At 32.8% G+C, this 22,681-nt stretch overlaps 1 protein-coding gene across 5 annotated transcripts in view; it reads left to right on the top strand.

Annotated features, from left to right (window-relative positions):
• Positions 1-22,681, top strand: part of LRRIQ1 (leucine rich repeats and IQ motif containing 1) — a 171,022-nt gene that overhangs the window by 14,856 nt on the left and 133,485 nt on the right. For all 5 annotated transcript variants that reach the window (XR_012510795.1, XM_074375324.1, XM_045519400.2 and 2 more), the window contains exons 8-10: positions 2,836-4,467; positions 10,099-10,251; positions 12,250-12,400. Coding sequence is in view for 4 of the 5 variants with exons in the window: in XM_074375324.1 (XP_074231425.1) it covers positions 2,836-4,467; positions 10,099-10,251; positions 12,250-12,400 (1,936 nt within the window). In the remaining variant the exon portion in view is untranslated. The remainder of the gene's footprint in view (positions 1-2,835; positions 4,468-10,098; positions 10,252-12,249; positions 12,401-22,681) is intronic.

The raw sequence follows: 22,681 nt of genomic DNA, 5'->3' as shown, positions 1-22,681 counted from the left end.
AAATGTCCCAAAATGAAAATAAAGTAGTTCAGTGAGTGAACATACCTATAATAAATTATAATTCTAAAATTTCTTTTAAGGTTTGAAGAAATACACTGTTACGAACATTTCATTATGACTGAGGATTGTTGTGAAAGTTTACTGCATTTCTTTAACAGAACTAATTGAATGTGTTAAATAGCCCCTTTAAATTTAAGATGATTCTAATGACACATTTATTAAGTTTTAACTTTTATTTACTACAGTTTTATATATAAAATTATTTTAAGTAATTATAAGAATGGATAAAATTTCCCATAATTCTGTAATCCAGCCAAATGTAGTATCACCTATCATTGCATTTCCTTCAAGTCTTTTTTAAATTTTATATAAGCACATTTCTGAAAAAAGTAGGCTTATACTGTCCATCTTTAAGTGAAAAAAAGTTGGTTAGGCATGTGAAGACACAGATTCATTATGAATGACAAGAAAAAATAAGACAGTAATAACTCACCTAGAGGTAATGCAAATGTTGGAGTCAGGAGAGCCATTAGAATCCTTATAACTATCATGCAACAGCAAAATAATTAAACAGGTTATATGAAAAGAAAATTGGAATCTATAATGAAATATCAAGTGTATATTTTTGAGTTGAAAAATTCAATGATAAGTTGGACAGTAGATTTGACACAGCAGGTGAGAACATTAGTGAAACTGAGAAGTCAGTAGAAAATACCCAAAATAAAGCACAGAGAGAACAAAAGTGGGAAAAGCAGAAAAGAGCACAAGAAATATGTGATACATCATGAAAAGATAAAAATATCTATAAATGGTAATCTTGGGAGGAGAGGACAGAGAGAATGGAGCAGAAGCAATGGGTGAAGAAACAATAGTTGAAATGGTTTCAAATTGTTTTTAAAAAATCAATCTGAATATTTGAAGATAAGTCAAGATCCTCAAGCAGAATCAACGCAAAGAAAATCACACCTGGGAATTTAATAGTATAACTATTGAAATTCAAGACAAGGAGGAGAAAAATCTTTAAATGTAGCCAGAGAACAAGGCACACTACCGACAAAGGAGCAACCGTAAACTACCAGCGGACTCCTTGAGGGAAATGATGGAAGAAAGAAGACAGAATAAATAATTTAACTGCTAAGTGTTAAGGGTTTCTTTGATCATTAATGTTTTTTGAATCCTCAGTCTTCCCCTGTTTTCTGGACTCAGTTTTCATTTCCTGGAGTATATACCTAAATACTTGTAAAAAAATACTTTTGGATGACAAATTTTCTCAGTGTTTGGACAACTGAAAATGTTTTGATTTTACTTTTAAAACTGAATGATTTCTTTTCTTGGATACAGAATCCAGGTTTATTACTATTTAGTTTTAGCGGTTTAAACATATAACTCCATTGCATGTTTATGTGTTTTTTCACCTGCTCTCTATGATTGCAAATTTTGATACTCATTCATTGCATTCTTTTGAATTTTTCACTTTTCACATTCATCCACACATTTTTGCTGGTTTTTCACTTTTTACATTCATCCACACATATTTGCTGGATTTTTCACTTTTTACATTCATCCACACATATTTGCTGGTTTTCCACTGTGTGCCAGGCACTTCTCTAAGTACTCAAGATATAGCGGTGAATAAAACAGAAAATAATCCTTGCCTTCATGGAGCTTACATTCCTTAGGATTCCAAAATATTGCTAGCATCTATATGAGTGTATTATTGTGCACACGCCCGTGTGTGTGTGTGTGTGTGTGTGTGTGTGTGTGTGTGTGTGTGTGTGTAAGAAGTTAACCCAGCTCTTTCTCTTATGGCCTTTTTTGATTTAGAAAACATATATTTCTATTATTCTCTTCCCTTTTTTTTTCTTGGTTCTGAATATCTGTGTCATACATTTCATGGCTTTGTTGTTTTGTATGTTGTTCTAGGAAATACCTAATTTTGAAGTTTTTCTTTAGGCAATCAGCTGTTCAGCCATTTTATCTTGATTTTTGTTTGTTTGAGTGAGTCATATATTTTTATTGAGCACTTGCATTTCATTTTATATGAGGTGTTTCCTGTTTAAATGTTTTTATTAAAAATACCTTTATTTTAATTTTACTTGATTTAAATAGCTCTCTTCTCAGAAATTGGTTTTGCCTTCTGCTTATTGAAGCATTTTCATTGCCTCACATTCTTTGTGTTAGTTTTCCTCAACTATTTGCCAAATTTTGTTGATCTCTTTACTTTTGTTTTAGGACTTCAGTGATAATGATATTTTCTCACCCACCTCCAGATTATCTCATTTGATGCAGTATGTGCTTATCAACTCCCTTAATAGTTAAGAAAGGATAAGATGTATGACTAGGCTAGTTCTTCGTGTGGCTTATAAGTATGTACTATGTCACCTTCCCGCTGTGGTCAGTCTCACAAAATAATTCCCTGATTCTGCATTCTCTGTGCTCAATCTGGGAGTCCCTTTTATCAGAACTCCCATCTCAGAAAGTTTGAAGTCCTTTTCTCCTACACAATTTTTAGCTTATAGTTTTTCTTGCTTTTTCCTCTGTGTCATTCTGATTTCATATGCTTTCTGTCTTCAAGGATTTCCTTAATTTGTATCTGTGTGGCATGGTATAACCATATTAAAGTATCAACTTACTAACTTGATAGAAGCAACTAAATATTTAAAAAATTAATATACCATTCAAAATAAATTACTTTAGTTCTTCTAAGTGACTTTTATACTATCTTTATTGTGACTTCAATTTTAGTATTTGTTTTCAGTCTGTGTTTCAGGTGATATTTTAGTGACATCACACATTTAGTTTATATTGACTGCTATTTATCTTACTTTATTTTAGGAATTTATTAGAAACTTGCACTTACAAATGGAAGAAGAAAGAGCAAGATTTGAAGACCTACAGGAAAAAGAAAAAATGCGTTTGTTAAAACTGCAGCATAATGCAGCTGTGAAAATTCAAGCTAAATATAAAGCATTCGTGGCTTACCAAAAATATGGCCCACTCATAAAGGAACAAGTAGAAAGCAAGAAAAGGAAAGTGCAAGAGTGGAAGGAAAAGGAAGCAAAAATACGTCAGATGGAAGAAGAAAAAAGGAAAAAATTAGAAGAGGAACAAAGAATAGAAGAAGAGATAAAAAAGCAGAAGCAAGAGGGAAGGAAAAGGAGAGAAAAAGAATATGAAGAAAAAAAGAACATCCTGAGACAAGAAAGAGAGCAACTACTAAACAAGGAAAAATTGAGATTAAGAGAAGAGGCAAGAAAACAGCTAATCACACGCAGAGCATTAAGGAAGGGAGAATATACTGCCGAACAGTTAACTGCTGAAGATACCTCAAAGAGAAAGGGTAATGTAGCCAAAAGGCCAGGGGATGAGACGTCAAAGGAGTGGGAAGATGTTACCCCTTGGCTAGCTGAGGAATCGAATGAGAGGGAAAATGTAGGCAGACAGCTTGTGTTGAAGGAATCAGTGCAAGTGCAAGTCAAAGAATCTGTATCAAACCAAGCAATCTTGGCAGAATTTAAAATGGAAGAAAAAAGTGAAAACCTAGCAAAACAGTGTGCAGAAGAATTGGTTAAGCAAGCAAGGAAAAATGAAAATATAGACAAAAACACTCAATTAGAAGACCCAGATCTAAAAGAAAATGTGAAAGAACAGTTTCAGCTGCAAGAATTAAAGTCTCCAATACAAAAAGAGGAAGTCGTGAAACCTGCCATAAAAGAGACCACGAGACAAGAAGCCCGAATAATCATATTGGGTCATAATCAAGAGAAGAAGGAGGTGAGAAACAACGACGCACTGAGGGCAACCAATGATAATCAACAAAATAAGGCACGAAAAGTAGAAAAAGAAGGGATATTAGAACAGAATGGAATGTCATGTGAAGAGAGTGATAAGAGGAGAATTTCAGTGATTTCAATGAAACAAAAACTACCACTAAAATTAGAAAGTTCTGAAGATACAGGAGAAGATGCAATACAGGAAAAAGAAAGTGATTTAAAATCTAAAGAAACTAACCCAAAGGGCAGTGCACTGAATAGTGATGTCGTTTTTAACACCAGTGATGCTTTGACAAATGTAGAAGGTAAAATTAACAAGCAAAATCATATTTTAGGTAGACATGCTCCTTGTGAAGACTTGGGTGGCTCTAATGCAAAAAACTCTTTGGTTTTTAAAGAAATAAACTCTCTGAAGTCTCAGATTAAAGAAATTCCAGAAGAATGTCATGAAAACAGAGAGGAATGTGAAAATATGGTGACCTGCTCTGTACCAGAACCAGCACTTCTATCTTCTATTGAAGAAAAGAGGCTGGCTTGGATAAAATCATTTAAACCTTGGTTTGAAATTTTCAAACAAAATCAACAAAGGAAAACTGTTAGGAGAAAAAGACTTGTAAAATGCCCAGCCAACGTGATGCCCCCTTTGAATACACTACAAATTCTTCGATGTGGTCCTTGGAATACTTTACAGCAGGTATTTTATAATGCATTTTCATATTGGATTTTAATTGATTCTCTAAACTGTAACTTTAAAAATCTTAATGGAAGGCCTATTTTGATCCAAGAATTCTGTCTCTTAATCAATGAATATTTCATTAAATATTGCTCCCATTTGAGAGGAGATGTGTTTTAAAAATTTCCTCAATTAAAATTGTTTAGGGCATCTACTCCCTCAGTGAAGCACTATAAAGAGCTTTGATTTCCATCTTGAAACCTGGTTCAAGGGCCCTGCAGCTATTATCAAGCTTCCCAGAACAGAGGCATCTGGGAATGTAGGGTTGAATTAGAGTGGGAAACTCCTAACTTTTTATACTCCAGTTAGGAGTTAGTTTGCTTTTAGTCCTGGGCCAGAACACCACCTAGTGGCTCCTTCCAGAATGAAGTGGATTTCCCTGAACTGGATTTCACAAATGCTGTGAAAGAAGGGCTTACAACAGTGGAAGACTCTAGAATATCTATGTAAAAACGTAATTATTTAGACACATGCTATGTAAACATGGTGAATATATGCCTGAAATTTAAAATAGTTGTCACCATATGTTACTAATTTTCCTCTTACGGGGTCTATAGTTTCCATCAAAATTAAGACAGAAATTAACAAGTGTGTAGAAAAACAGGAAAGACTATTTTAAATAGTGCAATACTAGGGAAGACTTATGATTAAAATTCATATATTTAGCTAGGGACCTGAAATTTAAATATATTTAATAAAGTTTATCTAGTTTCTTGATATAGACAGATGCCTAGGAAAGGAAACTTTCATATTAATACATATGGATTATTTAATTCTTTCACTCAGCAGATATTCTTCTCCAATATGATCAATCCATATTTACTGTTAGATTAGAAGGATAGAAAAAAATCTCAGTCTTTGCCCTTATGGAGCTGACTTTGGTGGACAAAAAGGCTTTAAACAAATACACAGATGAATACATAAATACGTATCTTGATACTTGCTGTAAGATTTCAAGGTATTCTGTGAGAGGATAATAAGGTAGTGGGATTTAAAGAGATCTCTAGGATGTGAAAGAACGGTATAAAGACCAAGAACTCTTCGAAGTGTCCTCTTTTTTCCTGGACAATGTATTTTTCATATCCATTAGATCTATAGAATATGTATAGAATCTCTCAATAGCTCTTGTGTTACATTTTTTTCTTTGGCTTTGTTATCTGTGAAATCATTCTTTTTCTACTTTAAATTGTTGCTGCAGGCTTTCTAAATGGATAACATTAGATACTAACTATTCTATTCATTTAAAGTCATCTTCCTCATGAGTATCTATCTGGGCTAGGCATCAGGGACAGCTTCTTGCCTATAGTATTTGTTTCCAAAGCTAGAGAAACTAGTAGTCCCCTTCTCTTTTCTTGTGGGTCTCTGTTCTGACCTATGAGAAGAGCACTGAGGAAGTTAAGGTGAATGAACCTTTTTCTCCTTGATGTTTCTTCTTCTGCCCACTCTGTTCCTTCTGTGTAATTCTTGTCAATTTGCATAAAGTGAGGATTAATATTTTCTTTTACTTCTTAGAGTAAGACCTTGCAAGCAGTAATGTGTATACAGATCACCAGGGAATTTGTTAAAATGTTGATTTGACTCAATAGGTTTGTTGATCAACCCCAGTGTTCTGCGTTTTTACAGCGCCCCTGGGTTGATACTGGTTCATGGACTAATTTGAGAAGCAGTGTTCCAAAGGACCCTTTAATTCTCTGAACACTATTCAAACAACTATTTCAAACATTTCATTTTTCCTTGAAGCATCAAATATATAGTACAAAGATGAAAAGAAATGTGAATGTGCCATATAAATGCTGAAGGGTTATAAAAACCATCTTGTGATGACTCTGTTTCAGAGATGGATTATTGTGGTATCTTCATTCACCACTGCTACTGACCCATGAGCTCACTTTCTTACTTAGATTTTCTAATCTTCTAGGCTCAGATCTTTATCCTTATCTGTCATCTTTGTAAAGTCCTTCTGGAGTGGACTTTTAGAAGAGAAAATTTTACTCTTCTGGAATTTCACCTAGTAATCAATTCATTTTGCCTATGTTACTCTCTTACTTTGAACCTTCAGGACATGAATCAAGTCTGCCTCTTGTCCGTACTGCTTTATGTATTGCCAGGAAATAGTGATTTTCATTCCTTGACTATGAGATGGGTGAGTGGGGAGGATGGATAAATGGATGGATAAATAAGTCCAACTGAATCTTATCTCCATATTATTATTAGCTTCACAATTTAGATAGTATAACTTGATTAAAAAGGAAATTAATATAAAAATTATTTGAGTGTAATGTAATAAAGCACTAACAAGCCCAGTATCAAGTAAGATCAGGGCTCTAATTTTATTTCTGCCGTTTACTAGTTGTGTCACTTTGTGCAAGGTGCTTCACCTTTCCCTTTCTGAGCCTCAGTTTTGTCTTCTGTAAACCGGGAAGAGCAATACTTACTTTACAGGATTGTTGAGTTTTAAAATACTATATGTAAAGAATCTGATCTCGGGCCCCTAATATATGTAATAGTCAATTGTCAAATGTGGATCTCAAACATCTGAAGAGTAATAGCCTGTTTCGTCGAAGAAGTTACAAAGTTGAAAATGCTGGACCATGTACAATATGGAATGATATCCCAAAAGGATGTGACTGAGGATCAGTGATTACTGACAACTAACATATTTTTATTTTTTTCTAGTTTCAGTGCTTTAACTAATTCATTTTTCTTTTATTTTTGGTATTTTGCTACTAGTGATAACTTGCTTTTAAATAACAGCCACAAAAAAGGGTACTAGCTTAAAGTCTTTTTTGGTTTTTTTTTTTGTTTTTTTTTTTTTTTGCTATGAGTTTATAACATAGCATGGATAAGATTTTAGGAGATAATTAACTTTTAGATCAGAGTGTCTTACTTCCTTCATTCAAGGCAAATTGTAATAAACTGGTGTGATGGTACAGGATTAAAGTTAGATTCTCTTTCATTTAAGCCACTAATCATAGCTCAGATTCTACCTCTTTGCAGCTGATTTTTTAAACAATATTATTTCTCCACGTTGAATAGATTTGAGATTGTGGCACCGAACAAAGCAAAACAGAGTCATGCTTTCATTACTTTTGCATTTAGTTTACCATAGATGACTGACACTCCTTGGGCTGAACTCAAGAGTAACAGAGTGAACTCAGTTTTATGTACCAAAACTGTCTAGGATTTGGGGAAATACAGATGATTAAGTGGAAAACTGAATTGTGATCTTTTATTAAAATATAATGAATGAGTCATAGCTTCTATAGATGGACCAGTTCATTTTCAAATCATGAGAGCCCTAAAATATTATTTTTTCAAATATTTTTATATTACCTTTTATAAGGGAAAGAAACTATGAATGCTATAAATATATTTTAGTTTTTTCATAGGGCTAGGGAAGTTTATTCACTCAGTTATTTAGGAAGCATTTAGTGACCATTAAGTGTGCCCCAGTTGCCCTTTTTCAGGCTAACCACACAGTGATGAACACCTATGAGGACTCACTCTATACTGACCTCAATTTTGGGAGCATTAAAGCAATTTTGTTTATGTGATTATTGTCATGCATGTAGATGTAAATAGATGTAAAAATTTATTTAATTTCACATGTTGAGTGGGGTAGAGAATAAATTTCTATAGCATAAGGAAATTTTAAATGTTTCATGAAAGGGAGGAGAAAATACCATGAAATGCCTCATATTCAAAAGTAGGACCTTCACAAGGACACTGCAGCAGTTGTCATTCCTGCACTGTAATTAGAGAGGTCGCCACATCATAATAGCCAGAACTTAATTGTGTTTATATGTTTATATAGTTGATTGTAAGCAGTGTATAATTATATCAGGAAGGATAATATAAATTATAAGGTAGAGTAGCATCTGTTACCATAAAGCTGCAGCTGTAGGGTTTTCAGTTTTTAAGTGCTTAAGTCTGGATAGTGCATTCAGTGTTTTAGTATAGAGCCCGTTTTCCAATTACAGAATTTATAGTAGTTCTTTGTGGACAGATTAAATGAGCATTACACAGCACTTATCTTGACACAAGTGGATGAAGACTTTTCTCTCTGAAAAGTTATAAAAGAGAAATTAGTTTCAAAAGTTGTTTTAGGTTATGCGTAATTGAGAAATTGCTAAAATAATTATGAAACTAGAAAATTTTATTCACCAAGTTTTTTAAGATATTAGTTACTGCTTTCGCTACTTAAAGCAAGGAGTAGACTAATCCTTTCTCTATAGTCCGTGAACATGTGGTCTTCTCATTCACTTACATAAATGTGTAAATTCAAAACTTAATTTAATTTAACGCACAGGAAATACTTCGTATGTAGAGGATTGACTGCAGTTCAGAATTTTATACTTTTCCAGCTTTTTCAGAACCAATAGTGGTATAAATTTCAGTAGACCCTTTTTTTGAATTTCTTTTGAGTATGATATACACTAAACTCTTCCTATAAAGCTAATAATTTAAAAATTGTTACTCAGTACATAGGAAACTTAGCCTTAGGATTTGTAATGTGGCAATATGAAAATATGAAAAAGTTCTTCATACGAAGTGATTTAGATCATACAGTTATTTCAGTGCTGGGACTCAATCATAGTGAAGAACTAACATGTTATTACCTTATTCCTGTGCCAATTTTGCTTGAGTGAGATCTCTTGAGTTTAATAAGTGGACTGCTTTTCAGTAATCTCAAAAAATTTCTATCTGACATATTCTTGTAGAACTGTAAGTGTAGCCCTTAATAGACATGCCATAGAGTTAAATACATTCTTTGAGATTGAATTTTCTTTAGTTAAAAAGACTTAAACCAAAAAGAGAAATGTTCCTTAGGAAAAAAGCTTTATGGAGTATTGAGTTCACAGTAATATCTCAATAATAAGAAATGTTGTAAATGTAAATGTAATTACTATTCATGATTTGTTATACTGCAGATTCTATATGCTCTGGGTATATTACATTATTCAGTAGTAAAGAATAATTCATACCTTTTTAACACAGAAGACTTGTAATAGAATGTTGTTTGTGTTTTACATGATTCAGTTATTATTGCATGTTTCTACTTATTACAGTTTCTATAATATCTCTTCTCAGTCAGACTTGCTTCTCTTTTCGAAGATAACTGAGCTATTCTAGTTGAAGCATGGCAGATTAGATATAAAATCTATCCCCTGGCCTGTTGTGACTTCTGGTACTTTTCAGGTATCCCATAAGATACTGTCAAACACGGGTCCTAAACATTTATATAGTGGAACCCTGAAAATAATACCGAGGACATGAAAAACAAGGAAAGTGAATTTGGTGAAAAATCAGGAAGTGAACTAATAAATGAGTATATTATTGCTTCTATGCATATTACTCTTGAATTGAATTGGTCGTAAATGTTTGCGTTAATTTGCCTTTCTGTGAGGGAACAAAAGTGGCAAGATGGACAGATAGCTTCAATGAAATTGAATTGTTAATAAATATGGATTTCAATATATAGCATTACTTTTCTTAGATGAATTTTGTAAAAACAGGTTTGCAAGGCTGATATAGTTTATATTCATTATAGTCAGATAGTGCTGTGCTCTCCAATTTTCTTGAATTCTCTAGGTTACAACAATTACATTTCAAGATTTGCCAGGTTGTAGTGTCTCCACGCTGACAGAGTGTACAAATCTTCAGTTTCTGTCTCTTCAACGCTGTGGATTAACTTCTTTGCACAGCCTGAGTAACTGCAAAAAATTGAAGTACATTGATGCACAGGTATGTCTTCTCTTCTACTCTTTATCTTACAATATAAAATGGATTCATGTGTACACTTAAGAAATGATAATTTTGAAGAAACATTTATTAAAATAACATGTAATTTAGGGTCTCAAGAGGTCAAGGGCCAAAACTTGTAAGAACCATACAAGGGAAATGATTAGGTGATATGACCCAGAAATTACTTCTGTCTACTTACAGATGATATAGTTATTGTTTTTGTTAATTTTTGCTGTATAACAAATGACCACCTTACTCAGTGAATTAAAAACAGTGACCATTTTATTTGCTCACAGTTCTGTGGGCCATGAATTGAGGCAGGCTTGTCTGGGCATTTCATCTGCTTCATACTGTGTCTCTTATGTAATTTGCAGCTGGGGCTGCAATGTCCAAAATGTCTATGTCTTCTCTTGCATGTCTGGTGCCTTGGGAGGTTGGAATTCCAATCTCTTTCTCTCTCTCTCTCTTTCTCTCTGTGTGTGTGTGTGTGTGTGTGTGTGTGTGTGTGTCTGCTATCTTGGGTATCTTTACAGGGTAGTGTTCCAAAAAGACAAACTTCAATATGAAGCACTTATCAAGCATCTGCTGGCATCATGCTAACTTATGTTCTGTTGGCTAAGCTTTCAGCTTATGTGGGAGGGGACTGTGTGGATGTGTCAATATTGGGTTGTGAGGTTTATTGGGAGGTGCTCTCAAAGTAACATTCTACCGTAATCTACCCCCTGGCTCCTAATAAGCCACATCCTTCCCACGTACAAAAGATATTTATGACCTAAAGATCCCAAAATCTCATCAGCTTGTGGCATCAGACTCAGATTTGAAGCACAGAAACTTCTCATCTAAATCAGATACAGGAGGAGATGATCTGCTCCTAGAGAGTTTTCAACTCTGTGATCTATGAAGTTAAATGAAGAGTTGTCTTCCCTCCCTACTCCCGCCTTCACATACCCATATACAATGGTGAGACAGGACCAATTAATTACAAGAGTCATTCCCGTTCAATATGGAGAAGACAAGAAGCTCTTGGTAGTTCTTGGTCCATAACTAAGCACATATCATCAATTCTGTAATAAGGACTTGATTCTACTCCATAGGAATGGTTCTCTGTGACTCTTGGTTCTGCCCTCTAGGCTTTTAACTCCATTCTCAAATCATACTTCCTTTTCCATAAGAAGTGCCCTGTTCTGCAGCTGGTAATTTTTCTTAACCTGTTTATTTCCCATAAAAGATTATGAGGATGTCCAGTGGGTTTTTTTGTTTGTTTGTTTGTTTGTTTGTTTGAGTTACACTCTTTTCAGTTCAAACTGACAGGGCTTTCACCAATATGATTTTCTTTTCAAACTTTGTGGGTTTCCTATGCTTCTTAGTAAGTTTACTCCATTAGACAAAGGCTATATTCATAGGTATTTTTGAGAGGGATGCTGTGAGACTATACCCTTAAGATTCTTAAAAGCCCATTTATCTTTCTGAAGTATTGAAAAAGAGAATTGCTGTTGCATTCTTAACATGTCTTGATGTCAAGACCAACATTATGTATTACAGAATTGGGTATGTTTAATAAAAGTGTAAATCTATATATGAGATATGTGCCTAATTCAATTCTATAGAGGAAGAGAGCAAAACGGACTGAGGAGGGGGAATGGGGAGATTTTGACTTTTTCATTGCTTGAGTTCTTCAAAAAAAAAAAGTTTCATAGCAACTATGACCAAATGTTTACTCTTGTTCATTTAAATTGTTTGAAATATTTTGTCATATAAGACTCTATATTTCCTATATTTTAAAAGATTATTAATAAATACAAAATCAGTTAATTATTTGTTTGGTTACTTAATATTTTCATCTAGATAATATAAGATTCTGCATAGTTATCTTTAAAGTCAGGGATTCAGATATTCATTTGGAGATCATATATCTCATCTTTCCTCTTTTTGCAAGCTTTAGACGTTTCATTAATAAGCCCTTGAAATAAAACTAATTACATTTGTTCTTTGTTTTAGGAAAACCACATTGAGACTATCGACTGTGAAAATTTGGAAAATCTCAGTGTTGTTCTTCTTAATAAAAATCAACTGACTTCTTTTCATGGTTTGGATGGCTGCACTAATATCCAAAATCTTGAACTTTCACATAATAAAATCACTCGAATTGGTGAGAACAATGGAATTTGAATATATAGACATTTATTTCTCATGGTTATATTTTGTTTCATTTATTCCTTTTGAAGAATAGGTCACCATCACTAATTTGCTTATTTCATTCAAACCATACTTATTTAATCTTTTATCCAGATTTATGAAGGAAATAAAATTAGCTTTAATGTATATACAAGGAATATTCTCCCACCACTGGCAAATGGGGTGGTTGTTTGTAGCTCCTCAGATTAGTATATTCACCTCCCCATTTCTTTCCTTATAAGCACTAGCGATCTGAGCTCTACTGGGGAATATAACACCTCAGTTCAGGTCCATCATATTTTTAAGGATCCTATGCTTTCTGCACTTCTCAGCACCTGTCATAACCCTTTCCTGGTAAACCCTTCCATCACTACTCTCCTTACCTGTACACATCACTTGTACTAACCCTTCCTTCTTTAGATAAGGCTACTAGCACCACATCAAAGAAAGAATTTCTCAGTTTGAATCTCCCCAATCATCTTTATCCCTCTGTCTGTGCATCTATATACCTGAATATCTATATCTGTTCCCACTCTTATTCTTTATAATCCATGTAATTCAGTGACAAGAATGTCTTTTCTTGTGTAAGGCCAGCCTTTCTGTTTTCTGTAAATACACCTGTCATTCTTCTCTGGTGCCTTCCTCTGTCATTTATAACCTGCCTCGTGTCAGAGTCTTCCCATGGCCATTCATTCCTTTCATTGCCTCACCTCTCTTTCCCCTTGTTGTCAAGTGTTGTGAAAGTGTTCTGTTCTTGTTCTCACTTCTTACTACCCAATGTGTCTCTTCTACCCACCGAAATTCAGCTTCAACTCATTTCTATACGTTTCCAGTATGGGAATTCTAAAATAAAAATCTTTTTTTTTTTTCATTACCTGGCTTAATATTCTTAAAATATTTAACTTGTGAGATTTCTCAAGGGACTTCATAGGGACTTAAATAATGGTTAGTGAATCATCAAGGGTTGCCAAAAAGTTATGAACTAGATAAGAACTACTGTGGTGTACTACTAATGGCTAAAATTGTTGGATCCCCCGAAGGTACCTCCTTTACACGTTCTCCTCCTATAGTGATTAGGAAATGTGATCTGGACTGAAATATCAGGGAGTGGGATAGGAGCAGATGGAGGAGTAGAAGTAAGCCGACTTCCTGTGTTTAGGCCTGATTGTACGTAGGCCTTCTTGATATTAGTTTCTTTGTTTGCTTTTATTTTGTTTCTTCTTTCATTTTTTTTATTGTTGAAAATTTTAAATATTTACAAAAATGAATACATGGGGATTCCATATAACTGTATTCAACATTTGATCCATCATGACTATTTTTGGTTTTGATTTTATTTTTTTCTTTTTTAAAGCAAATCCCCAAATCATAATATTTTATCCTTTTGTACCTCAGGAGATGTTTTTTAATAATATGGTCTTTTTTTATTTAACTACAATGCATTGTGATGCCTAATGAAAATAATAGTGTTTTCTTTAATCAACAGATAATTCATAATCTAAATATCCTTATTTTTTCAAAATTATATGGGTTTTTTTGAATCATAACACAAACAATGACCACATATTACATGTACATTAGGTCTCTGAAGACTCTAATCTGTAATAGTCCTCCCATTTTTTTCCTCCATGCCATTGATTTGTTGCAAAACCTACATTAATTCTCCAATACAGTGTCCCACATTCTGTTTGTCCATTTACTTCCCTTTAGTATACTAAAATTGTTTCACTAAGCCTGTAAATATTTCATTTCTTATAAATTAAAGTTAGCTCAACAGGCTTGATTAAGTTCAAATTCAGCCTTTTCAGCAGGAATTTTTCGTAGGTGGCGCTCTGTGCTTCATATTGCCTTACATCAGGAGTCATACAGTGTTTATTTGCTTTTTATGATGCTACAATTGAGTATTGGATATAGCTAGTGATAGCCTAAATCCTCCATTATGAAGTTCTCCAGCAAACTTTTATCTGATGCTTTCGTACTTTGATCAATGTGGCCTGAATCAGTAATCGCAATCGGGGATACGAAAAATGTGTTTTCTAATCTGAACATGCCTTCCACATTTTAAACACTGGTTTAATAAGAGCTGGTTGGTTGTCTTGAAATAGTTTGTAGAGAAAAATACAGGAATAGATGCCTACCTTTGTATTGACAGATTTCTACAGTAAGATCTTAGTGGCCCTCATTACTTTCAGTGGTGCCATATGATTTTTTTACTTTGTTTTTGCACTTGTTTTCTCTCTCCCTACTATTCTCTCTTTCTCAGAATTCTTATGAATACTTATTCTTATATCAGTAACTTGTCTTACTATACTTCTTGATACTCAAATTGTCCTGTCCTGTGATTTTGATTGAACATATCAAACATTTATATCTCCAATTCAGATTTACTTTTTGAACATTATAGTTGCATTCCCTTTCTCTTTCTTGATTGATATCAACATTAACGTAACTATTTGCTATCTATTATAATATCCATAAAATAGTTTCAAAACAAAATTGCCAATATTAGAAAAGCATTTAGAAGTATTTAGAAGAAAACTACTAAAATAATTTTGAGATTTTTTTGCATTTCTTTTGGTCCTTGCACTTTGTCCCCCAAAGTGATGTGATCACCTGAAGTATTTTATCTTTGTGATTACGTTATGAACTTGAAATATAATTAGTTCACTTTTCCCATTTGATTCAATTTTATTTTTGATATGTAAAGCATGTATGTTTCCACAGTTAAACTGCATTAAAAAAGGCATACTCAAAGAGACTGTGCTTTCATCCCTGTTCTTTTCACCCTGTTCTCCCACCTGCTTTTGTATATAGATATTTATGTATATATGTGTACAATAATATATGTGTATATAAGTATACATACATAGACCATATCTAAGAAGTATATGTATATATGCTAATACTTCCTTTCACAAAATACAGAATATTTGAAGTACTCTTCTTTATCTTGCTTTTTTTTCATGTAATAACATATATGGAGTTCATAGCATTCTTTTCCCATGGCTTTATAGTACTCGATTTTGTGGATGGACCAGAATTTATTCCACTGGTCCCTGGTTGATGGACGGTGGATGGTTTACAGTCCACATTGCCATAATGACTAGCCTGATACCTACGTCATTTCATACTTTATCAGGTATATCTTTAGGTTAGTTTCCTGATACATATATATTTCAGGGGCAAAAGATGTCTTTAATTTAGGAAGATAGTGCCAGATGCACTTTATATGAGTTATACCATTTTGCACTCCTACCATTAATACACGTTAATGCCAGTTCCTTTTGCTTTTCTTCTGTTTATTATGTTGTTCGTTTCTGTTTTTGAGTATATTTTATTTAATTCAGTTTTTTAATCCTTTTTCAGTCTTCTTCTCTGAGTGCTGCCAATTCTGTAACTTCTGATATGTAGGTCTTTTCATCAGTTCTACAGTTTTATGATATATTTTATCTTTTAACCAGGATTTCAAATTTCCATATGGAAAAACTATTTTTATTGTTATTTTTCCTAGTTTTATTTCATGATAGTTGGAGAATAATTTTTGTGTCATTTCTGCTTTTTGAAACTCATGGTTTTCCTAATACATGGTTAGTTTTCAGGAAAATTTCATGTGTACTTGAAAAGAAGGTCATTTTTTTGTTGGAATATATATTGAGTTTATGTTTTCACCTTTAAAATCTACCTTAGTGATCATTTGCTTTAGGTGTCCTCTGTCTACTTGATTTACCTTGGACTGAGAAAGTTGAGCTACTTTAAATGTGTCTGTTATTAATCAGCCTATTTCTTTATGTATGTCCTTTGGTTTCTGCTTTATGAATGTTGTTCCATGTTGGATATTCTTAACAGTGTTAATTTTATTGTGAATTTTAGCCTTGAAAATTATAAGTTCCCTTCTTTGTCTCTTTAATGCTTTTATGACTGAATTTTACTTTGATATAATTTCTTTTTGTTTATATCTGCCTACTTGGCCATCCAAAAAAATCATTTTTAACCTTTCTGAATCACTTTGTTTTAGGTATGTATTTGTGTGCAGCATGGATTTGGCTTTTTTTTTTTTTTTTTTTTGGTGCAAGCTTAAAAGATTTTTCCCTTGTACAGACCTTGGCCATTTTCATTTATCAGTTTAATTCATATACTTGGTCTTAGTACTGTCATCCCATTCTGGACCATGCTCTCTCTTTCTGAAGGGAGGCCTTGTTGATAACAAATGGGTTCCTCCTCCACTGAGGCACCTTCACTTCTTACTTATCCATTCAGATTCTTTAGGATTTCCTCTGTAAAAGTGTAAATTCAGCCTGGATTGTATTGGGTCCCAGATACTTATTATTCCATTTAGAAAAAAATTTAGCTTGTAATTTCTTTATCTCCCATTTGCAATGGAAGGATAGGTTGTGGGTATTTTGATTTCATAGTTGCTTTTTATGAATTAGAGGTTTGGGGAGAGTTGGATCTAAGCAGTCACCATCATCTCTTTTTTTTTTTTTTATTACGAGAAAAGTTTGGTTGTTTTTACAAAACAACCTTTTGTTTTACAAACACTTCAAGGCACAATTTAAAAATATAATCTATAATGTTCTTTAATATGTTGATTTGCTTGTGTGCCTGTGCTGTATGTGGGAGTGTCCCAAACTGATGAGTTTTGATACAAATTTTTTATTTTAAAATTTTAATTTAAAATACATGCAGAAATAAATTTGTTGTTATTGGAATTACTATATGTGTGTTACTATATTGGCACACACTGAAGCAAGCTTAAAAAAAAGAAAAAGGCTTCTTGTGAGAAGAAATGCTTAAACTCCCATTCACTTCATTTTCATTGCCAGCAGTGCTGTATGGGATTTTTTGTAGCCAGTGGATTTCCTGGGATAGGATATCTGCAAGATTTATGTGAAAACTGCCATAGTATTAATTGATGTACCTGGGGTATCTTTGTAGTACAGAGCAAACAAGGTAAAAGACATCTTTGCTGTCTGTTGGGTACAATGAAAACACTGTATTTATTGAGTGTGAGAAGAGTACACATGAGAAAGTAGATTTTCTGAAGACCAGTTGGAGTCTGTTTTTCATCTTCAGGAACTGCTTACGGAGATTCTGGTTGAGCTAACTGAAAAGCATAGATTTTGTCTTTCAATGATATATTGATTCTAAGAACTCTTATGAAGGGGCACAAAGATAGATTTGTGTTTGTAAGTTAGTAAGTCACTATTCCACACTGTAATATTTCTTAAGGAGGTGAAATAAAATTGGAAGCAATACCATGTGTTCTGCATTTGTAGTTTCAAGTTTAACTTGTTCCTAATTCTTACTAAGCTGTAGTTACTGCAGTAGTTAATATGTAATGTTAGTTCTGATTACGCTTTATTAGAAAACATTAATGCGTATTTTTATTATTTGACTTTCTTTGCATTTAAATGAATGAAAATTGCAACTCTCTCACTCTCTTTAAGAGAATTCATTTGAAATCATTTTTACTGAATGTTTTCCAATGTAATTAAACAATTGTAGAAATAGAAACACCATGTGAAATGCACTATTTTAGAATAATAGTTTAAAATTTAATTCTATAAATTGAAAGTTATGAAGTTAATAATACATTTAAAGCTTTAAAGTTTGAACATATTGTGTGCTGTGACTATGGAAAGAGATTTTTAAAAATTATTACTAAATAATCATAACTGAAATATAAAATTAAAATGTAATTGAAAATGATGTCTTTAAGATATATTACATATTGAGGTACAGATTATTTTCTGGTCAAATGTAGCAAAAATAATTATTTGATTGGTTAAATATGATCATACAAATTTTGTGGTAATTTAAATAATACTTGGTATGTTTTTATATTATTTTCTATAATTGGTTCTATTTGGGTAGCAAGTTTTTCATTATAGAGTGTTTTTCACTTGATCTGGAGTTATACTTGCATATTTTGAATGCACAAAATAATTTAAGTTCATTAAGTTCACTTAAGGTTGAAGATTTTAAAGATGGTTTTATTTTATCAGAAAAGAGATTTTATTATACTTTTAAATTTTAAATGTTTTGTTTTTTTCCCTTGAAGCTACATGAATCTTTGTCTTTTGTAACTCAGTTTAATTTGGGTAGATTGCAGTTTAAATTTTAGTGTTTGTTATCATCATTATATTTCATGCTTTTTTTTTGCCTAAAATTTACTTATAGGAAATTTCAGGCAAAATTGATAAGACATTTTGTTCTCTACAAGTAATGTAGAAAAAACATTTCTTGAATGAATATTGCCACAGTGGTCGTTGACGTTTGTAAAATTGGTCTTTGGGAAACCTTTCATATTTTGATTTCGTATTTTAATGAATAGCCAAAGCAAAAGAAAAATAGGTGATTCATAATTTATTATCTAGTTTCTTTGTTTCTCCCAAAATATGTTGGATTTTATTGTCTTTCTAGCAGGAACATTTTGAAACTAAATTAATTTTTAAAATTCATGCTTTATGACCAAAGTGTTTTATAAATTTTAGTTACAGAAAAAATACAACTTAGTATAATATAAGTAGTAATAGATAACTTTTTTACCACCAGGTATTTGTTTTATGTGCTTTATACATATTTACTCATTTGTTTTTCACGTAAGTATTATGAGTTAGTTACTATTAAATCTTTTTTTTCCACATGAGAAAATATAAACACAGAAAGTTTATGTCTAAAATCATACAGTTAGTAAATGATAGAACCAGGATATGAAACTCAGAAGTCTACCCTAGGACCTAATTTTTAAATTGTGTCATTCTACTCTGTCTCTCATAAATACACTTTTAATATTTAAGATTACTACCATTTTGTTATACCATTTTACAACTTATGCTGGAAAAAATGATTTTTTAAGGTTTATTCATTAATAAATTTTAGTGGGCAAATGTACTGAGCACCTACTATATGTAAGTACTTTTCCAGGCACTAGAACACAGCAGTGGAATATTGCCTTGGATGCAGCAATAAATGAAATAAATGACTGTCCTGTCTTTCACTGAAATTATCCTAGTGATAGGTATTTATAGAGAGAGAAAGAGAATAGGAGTAAATCCCTATATTTCCTTTATTGTTTATTGGGTAAAAATGAAAATAAGTATGATGTTAATGTATAAGAGCAAATAATTCTTTTTGTTTCCTTACTCATAAAACTTCTGTCTCTGCTATTTTAGGAGAACTTTAATCTGGAAACATGGTTTCTTTGTCAGCAATTTACATAAATTGTTAATTTATAAATTTTCAGGTAACACATTCCTAGAATATATCATTGTAAATAGATGGAGATACTAGGAGGTTTTTTTTTCCTGCTGTTTTAATTTTCAGATAATTCTACTTTATGGAAAAGTGACACTAGTATTGTAAGTATAAAAGATATTGAAATAATTCAACATTTTCACGTAGACTTGATTACTGTGTCATGGCTCATAGGGAAAATGTGCCTGGATTAATTCTTGCTACAAAATGTTGTCATTGGAGCATTAGAAAAAAATAATGAAGTTAAAATAAAGCTATGGATATTTTGCTTGTGGAAATATTTTTCATTATATACTTAGTGAATTCTTTGGATTCCACTAGATGGTGCTAGCTTACTCTTTAGTTTTGAAATGCAACAATGCCTGGTACAAAGCTGAAAGGGATTTGGCAGGCCTGCCAGGCTAGGCGTCTTAGTTTTCAGATGGAAAAACAGACTCACATAGTTTTCATCTAACTCCTGGCAGAGATGGGGCTAGAATCCAGGTTTCCTGATTCCTATTCAGTATTCTTGTTTCCACACAACGTGCATGATCCTGAAGGACTTTTGCATTGAAATTGAAAATCTCAAACATAACTCAACATAATTGTATGTAACGGTCAAACATAGCAATCACTGAACAGCTGAAGGAGGTAGAGCTTCACCAAACACTTATTTAGTGAAAACCTCCAGCTAATTGAACATCTTTAGCTTTGCTGTTCCTTACAGGAGTTTTTTTTCCCCCGTGGCAGGAATGTTTCATTAGACCACTGGCTCATTTATGTGGGAAGAATTCTTTGAAATAGATATTTGAGGCAAGTATAGCTAAATGCTAATTTTGCCATGGGCAATCCCCTTTGAGGGATAAGCATACTTGGCTTCAATTTTATTTTGTGAGACCTAGAAAAATTTTAAAGATCTAATAAAGAATATATTGAAGCAGTAAACTCAAAAATATTTAAGCAGTCCTTTATGATTTTATTTATTGCATGTAAGTCCTTTGAAGGAGACTCATGAATATGTTTGTGGCTTACTTGTTTTGTTTTGGATGGGGAGTAGAAGAAATATCAGAAATTTTGCCTGAGAGAGATTCATTTTCTTAGAGGTGTTGAGGAAGTAAAGATACCCTAATATAAAGCTTGCTCTAAGTCTGTTTTGCTCAGTTCTCATCCTTCATTTGACAGCAGAGAATTTCTAAGATTAAAAGTGAAAGGGGGGCAATTTATTCTAACTTCCTTCACATCCAGATTCCCCCTTGTGATTCAATGCATTGCCTGGATCAAATGACTGTTGAATCAACTGTGTATAGACTTTTCTGAGTGTGTATTATTAATATCCTATTCCTTCTTCAAGGTTTAGCTCTCACGTATCTCTTTGAAGTCTTATTTGGTCACTACAGTTACAGTTTTTTAACTCCCTGCTTTTATTTGAGGATAATTGTTAGGAAACAATAGTAACTATCATTTTTAGTACCCGACATGTGCATGCTACTTTAAAATACTATTTTTAGTCCTCTCAATAATGTGAAATCACCCCCACTCCACAAATAAGGGAACAAAGGATCAGAGAATTTAAGTAACTTGCTTATATTCACATACCTGTTTTTTGAGCAGGCACATGTTATTGAGATTCAGGACTGCCTGCCTTGGAGCCTGTTCATTTTTCACCAGGCCATACTGCCTGCTGATTCAGTGGGGCACTGGTCACATTAGCCAGTCATGGAGAAAAAGTTATACATGGGACTAGCATGATTGTAGATTGTAGACCTTCATTATTACAGTTGTTCCTTTTCTGCTGTAAATATTTTTGAGCCTATGCCATTTGGTGTACATAAATTGACAACTGTTTCTGTTGAATTGACCAATTTTATCATTTTTAGATATCCTTTTTCATCTGTGTTAAAGCTTTCTGCCTTATTCTTTTGTGTCTGACATAACCAAATCAACTTTCTTTTGGACTCAGGACCCTTTTAACACTTAAAAATCCTTGAGGGTCCCTCAGACAGCTTTCATCTATGTGGATTATGTATATCAATATTTACTAAATTAGGAAAAAACTGAGAATTTTTTTGGGTTTATTCATTCTTTCATTCATTCCAAGTTTAGGATAATAAAGCCTTTGCATCCACAGCAGTTTTAGAAATAATAACTGTATTTTTTAAACAAAAAGATACAGTGAGAGGAGAGTCATTGTTACACATATTTGCAAATCTCTTTAATGTCTAGCTTAACACAAGACAGCTGGATTTCCCTATATCCTTCTGTATTCAATTTGCTACAATATCACACCTCATGTAGCCTCTGGAAAACTCCACTATGTGTTCCTGAGCAAATGGGAGTGAAAAAGGCAAATAACCTCTTAGAATTATTATGAAAATAGTTTTGACTCCATGGAACCTTTAAAAATGTCCCTGGAGGAAGGCTCTGGCCTACACATTGAGAATTCCTGGTTTGGTGTTTACATAATACATCTTTTTTTATCCTTTTACTTAACATTATTTCTGCAAGTTCCATTTTTGGCATTTTTAATGTAACATAAAAATTTGTTGTTTTTGTTATTGTTTTATTTAGGCTGCCGGACAAATTTTAGCTTTGATTTGTAACTTTTAGTCCCTAATAATTAAGTGTAATCGGTAATGAAGTGCAATTACTGATATACTTGAGTTTAAATCTACTGTCTTACAATTTATTTCTATTTGTTTGTCCTTTCTGTTTTTTCTCTTTTCATGCCTTTTGGTTTGGTTGAGATTTTAGACTATTCCATTTTTCTTTTCTACTCTATTACCATTTATATATTATTTTACTCTTCTTTTGGTTTACTACAGGTATTGATCATGCCTTCTTGATTTACCAAATCTGAATTTATTTGGCACTTTCTCTTTTTTTCAAGGCAATGGTAGGGTCTTAGAAAACTTCAACTTCATGCATGTGTATGTTCTGAATGCCTTAAGACATTATTATTTTATAAAGTCAATATCATTTGTATTCACCCACTTTTTAAACCTTTCCATTGATCTTTATT

The sequence above is a fragment of the Camelus bactrianus genome, chromosome 12 (assembly GCF_048773025.1).
Source record: "Camelus bactrianus isolate YW-2024 breed Bactrian camel chromosome 12, ASM4877302v1, whole genome shotgun sequence".
NCBI lineage: Eukaryota > Metazoa > Chordata > Mammalia > Artiodactyla > Camelidae > Camelus > Camelus bactrianus.
This window is presented reverse-complemented; position numbering and strand designations above follow the sequence as displayed.